This window comes from Typopeltis vanoorti, chromosome 1, assembly GCF_054136105.1.
Source record: "Typopeltis vanoorti isolate ZY-2024b chromosome 1, IOZ_Tvanoo_1.0, whole genome shotgun sequence".
Classification (NCBI taxonomy): Eukaryota; Metazoa; Arthropoda; class Arachnida; order Uropygi; family Thelyphonidae; genus Typopeltis; species Typopeltis vanoorti.
In genome coordinates this window covers 103,152,131-103,155,625 of record NC_143549.1, presented here as the reverse complement: position 1 = coordinate 103,155,625, position 3,495 = coordinate 103,152,131, and the positions used below count along the sequence as shown (strand labels likewise).

At 34.3% G+C, this 3,495-nt stretch overlaps 1 protein-coding gene across 1 annotated transcript; it reads right to left on the bottom strand.

The window, feature by feature from the left end:
* On the bottom strand, nt 1-735 carry LOC150110263 (kelch-like protein 10). The gene is made up of 2 exons (XM_090394888.1): nt 315-735; nt 1-166 (listed from the first exon to the last, which is right to left on the bottom strand). The coding sequence occupies exons 1-2, from the start codon at nt 716-718 to the stop codon at nt 1-3; spliced, it is 570 nt and encodes a 189-aa protein (XP_090251014.1). The 5' UTR covers nt 719-735.
* Nucleotides 736-3,495: the final 2,760 nt, after the last annotated feature.

Sequence of the window (3,495 nt, the reverse complement as noted above, 5' to 3'; positions counted from 1 at the left end):
TTATAGAAGGCCAATACTTGCCTTAATCCATTTGGCGAATTTCTTGTGAAACGTCTCAATCGTGGAAATATTCGGCTCTCCCATGTATCCTAAAATGTCTTCTACTGAAAGCGTCAGCAACTGAGGACTGTGGAGAGTCACTCTTGCAAGATTGGACGCTAAGAAACTGCAAAAAAAAGAATTTAAGGATCACAAGAAAATAGCTTCCAATACAAACCTCGCACTTACAGAAAATATCATTTGGTGTTTGCAATTAAAAATTGAATTCAATCAACTTCATACACCGAATAAATATAATTTTTCTCTCCACTTACTCTTTTGCTGTGTTTTCGACCTCTGTACATCGATTTCTCTTGGCGAAATCAAGAATGGAAATGCAATTGGTTAGATTGAGTTCTTTCAAGAAGAAGTCGCAACAATTCTCTACTAAGTTCCACATCTTAAATTGTGCCGCAGCCCTATAAAGATCTATCACGTTATTCCACATTATGGTAACGTTTCCGGTATAGGCATAGTCGATTATTAGTTCTACACTTTGGCGATTCACGCCAGGAATAACAAAATTTCTCCACTCAAGAGAATAGATTTTAATTTTGTAAATGGCGTTGAAGTAAGAACTGCAATCGGCCAGCACGAAGTGGTGCACTTGAAATTCTCCACCGTCGGACGTACGTAGAATAGAATCGCAATCTTTCCACTTTATCTGGTGTTTTATCATAAGTGACCGTAATAACAGAAACTGTGGCTTTGGAGAGAAGTCTGGAAGAAGTTTTCCATTACAAAATTAGCAGTTTTATCGAACTGAATCGTTGAGTTCACAACAATTCTTATTGTTATGAGCCAGTTGAATGTAACAATGAAACTTAGTCCAATCATTTGGTTTCTTTCATTGTTGTCGGTTTTCTTTTCAACAATAAAGCTCTCGTGTTTATTTCAAATAGGTGAGTGTTTATTGTTCTAAACAATGCGTTGTTCAAAGAATCAGTTTCAAGTTACTAAAGCATTGGAATAGTAGCATGTAAAAAGATATTTAGACCATTTTATTTGTATTTTGATCTCTGCTCACTTTCTTGTATATCAACGACTCTTTTTGACTTCCTAGGTTCGTAGTACTTTCGTTACAAGTTTATTCTAGGCATTCTGAATACCTATATGATTAATTGTGGTCACGATTTCAGGAAGCTAAAGATCAATTTATCACGTTAGCTTGGAGCTTCAAATACCGACTTTCCTCACCTTCAGTTTTTCAAAGACTTCGTAACTACTTGATTACACACTTCGCGCTAAATGTGTATCTATTCTGCCAGTTATCTTTATCTCCTTCATTGGTGGTGTGTGTGTGTGTGTGTGTACTTAAAAGGAAAATTGTAGTGTAGTGGATTAAAAGCTTTGCAACTATTATCAAGAAGCCATGCCAGGGATAATTAGGAAATATACTTAGTTTAAAAATTGCCTTCACCTTTTAGGAAGTTCACGACACTTTAATCTGTGTGTGTGTGTGAAACAGGCAAACTTTCTTCATGCCACTGAAGTAATTGTTTAGTTAATTGGCTACTGCAAGATGCCCTCGAAGATTCGTTGCACAAGTTCGAGGTAACGGCCAGATTTATGTCCATTACCGACACTTTTTCTCATGTGAGGTTCTTATTTACAGATGCAGTAATTATCCGTTACTTAGACATAACATTTCGATGACATTTCTTATTTTATACCATTTATTCTATATTATCATTAATTTTAATTTTAATTCTTTATGTATTAGGATCAATGTTAGGAACAAAGTCGTTTGACTTTTTCATAAACCTAATTTTGGTAATGACGGAACGATTAAAGTGGTTTCATGATGTTATGAAATGTTTTAAGGTTGGTTTGGCTGTCATACAGAAAAAAGAGATAAAATAAAATAAGAGTTGTCTGCAAAGATTTTTTTTTCCAACATAAAACTCTGGAACCTGAGTTTTCTTCTCATCTTCAGATGAAAAAGCTTTTATAATAGTTAAGTGAATCCTAAGACCGGATTCGAACTAGGTTTTTTTTTTTTTTTTTTTTTTGTAAAATTAAGGATCATATTGCTACTGATTGTGCTCGGGATGCGCTGTTATTATTATTATTATTAGTAGTAGTAGTAGTAGTAGTATTTTAAAATATATCGGTTCCATTTAAAAGAAATCGAATATCGATTAAGAGCTTGTCTTTATATAAATAAAGCACTGGCTAGAAAACCTCGTATCAAATTATCGCAAAATAATTAAACAAGAAAGTAAGTAGCGTCTTGCAGCTAAAAATAGATGATCAGTTTTCAAGATTTTGCATCATTTATCCCATTTTCTTTAACTTTAGGAGAAGATAAAGAGGAAAATGCACATTTGCAACCCACTCCCACCACAATTCAAAGACTTGATTTTCTGACAACGACCTAAAGCCAATTCTTATAATTATTATGCCAAGCTAGTGCATGATCTCTTTTTGTCTTTTCCTTTAAATACATTTGATTTTATTATCATCGTATAAAAAAACTGAATTAGAGTGTGGGCCTTCTGTTAGTCACTCGGCCAACAAGCCTCGCAAACAACAACAACGAAAAATATTCACTTTATACACTAAATTCGCCTTGTACAAGATTAATACTACATATTAATAACACGAAAACTCCCACTTTTTTTTGTTTGTTTGTTTGAACGGTGAGGGAAAGGAACCGAGAAATCGTTTGAGTTATGCTCTTTCCACACAGTAAATAAAATTGCGAAGCAAGCAATGAACGAAATGACAGATGGAAAGGCTACTTCATACAGGGGAAAATTTACATTGAGATCTATCGACGTTTTTTTTTTTTTTTTTTGAGCTGCTTCGTGGTGATTGAGGCAGTTTGCACTTAATCTCTTACAGTTATCTTCAGAATAACATCAAAGAAATAAAGGGCGGATTTATTAATTAGGGAAAAGAACCCCCTTATGATAGTGATCATTTGACCAATGACGAATTATGAACTGAGAGATTTTATTCAATGGTAGAGGCCCTAATATGAAAGGAATACCACTTAGGGTCATCTTGCATAATTTGATGGTTAAGTTTATCCCTAAGAGTAAATTTCGTAACAAATGCGAATCAACTGGATGTTCTGGAAGGAATGTGTTCTAAGAGAAACCTACGGAAAAGGTTTACATGTGAATAAATAAACCGTTGATTAAAACTTTGAATAATCGGAAAAGTTTCATGGCTATACAAAAGGACATGAGGATAACAAACGAACTAATCATCGCCATTTCATCTGGAACAATATTGGATGATTATGCAGTGGAGAAGAATATTTTGCAAGTGTTTGTGTGAGTACTAATCAGTCGAAATAGCAACTACAACAGCTTGAATGATAGTATTTAGCTCGTGACGTAATACAGGTGGGTTTTTCTATAAACCGAAAAAAGACTCCTTACAATAGAGTGTTAACGGCAGCGCCTTTTGTATTGTCTTGTGATGCTGTGATTAGAAATTATACGA

Bases quoted from the DNA above. Each gene is read 5' to 3' on its own strand.
- LOC150110263 (XM_090394888.1), bottom strand. From the start codon at position 718: ATGATAAAACACCAGATAAAGTGGAAAGATTGCGATTCTATTCTACGT. The intron at 167-314 runs GTAAGTGGAGAG...TTTTTTTTGCAG, and splicing joins GTCGAAAACACAGCAAAAGA to TTTCTTAGCGTCCAATCTTG.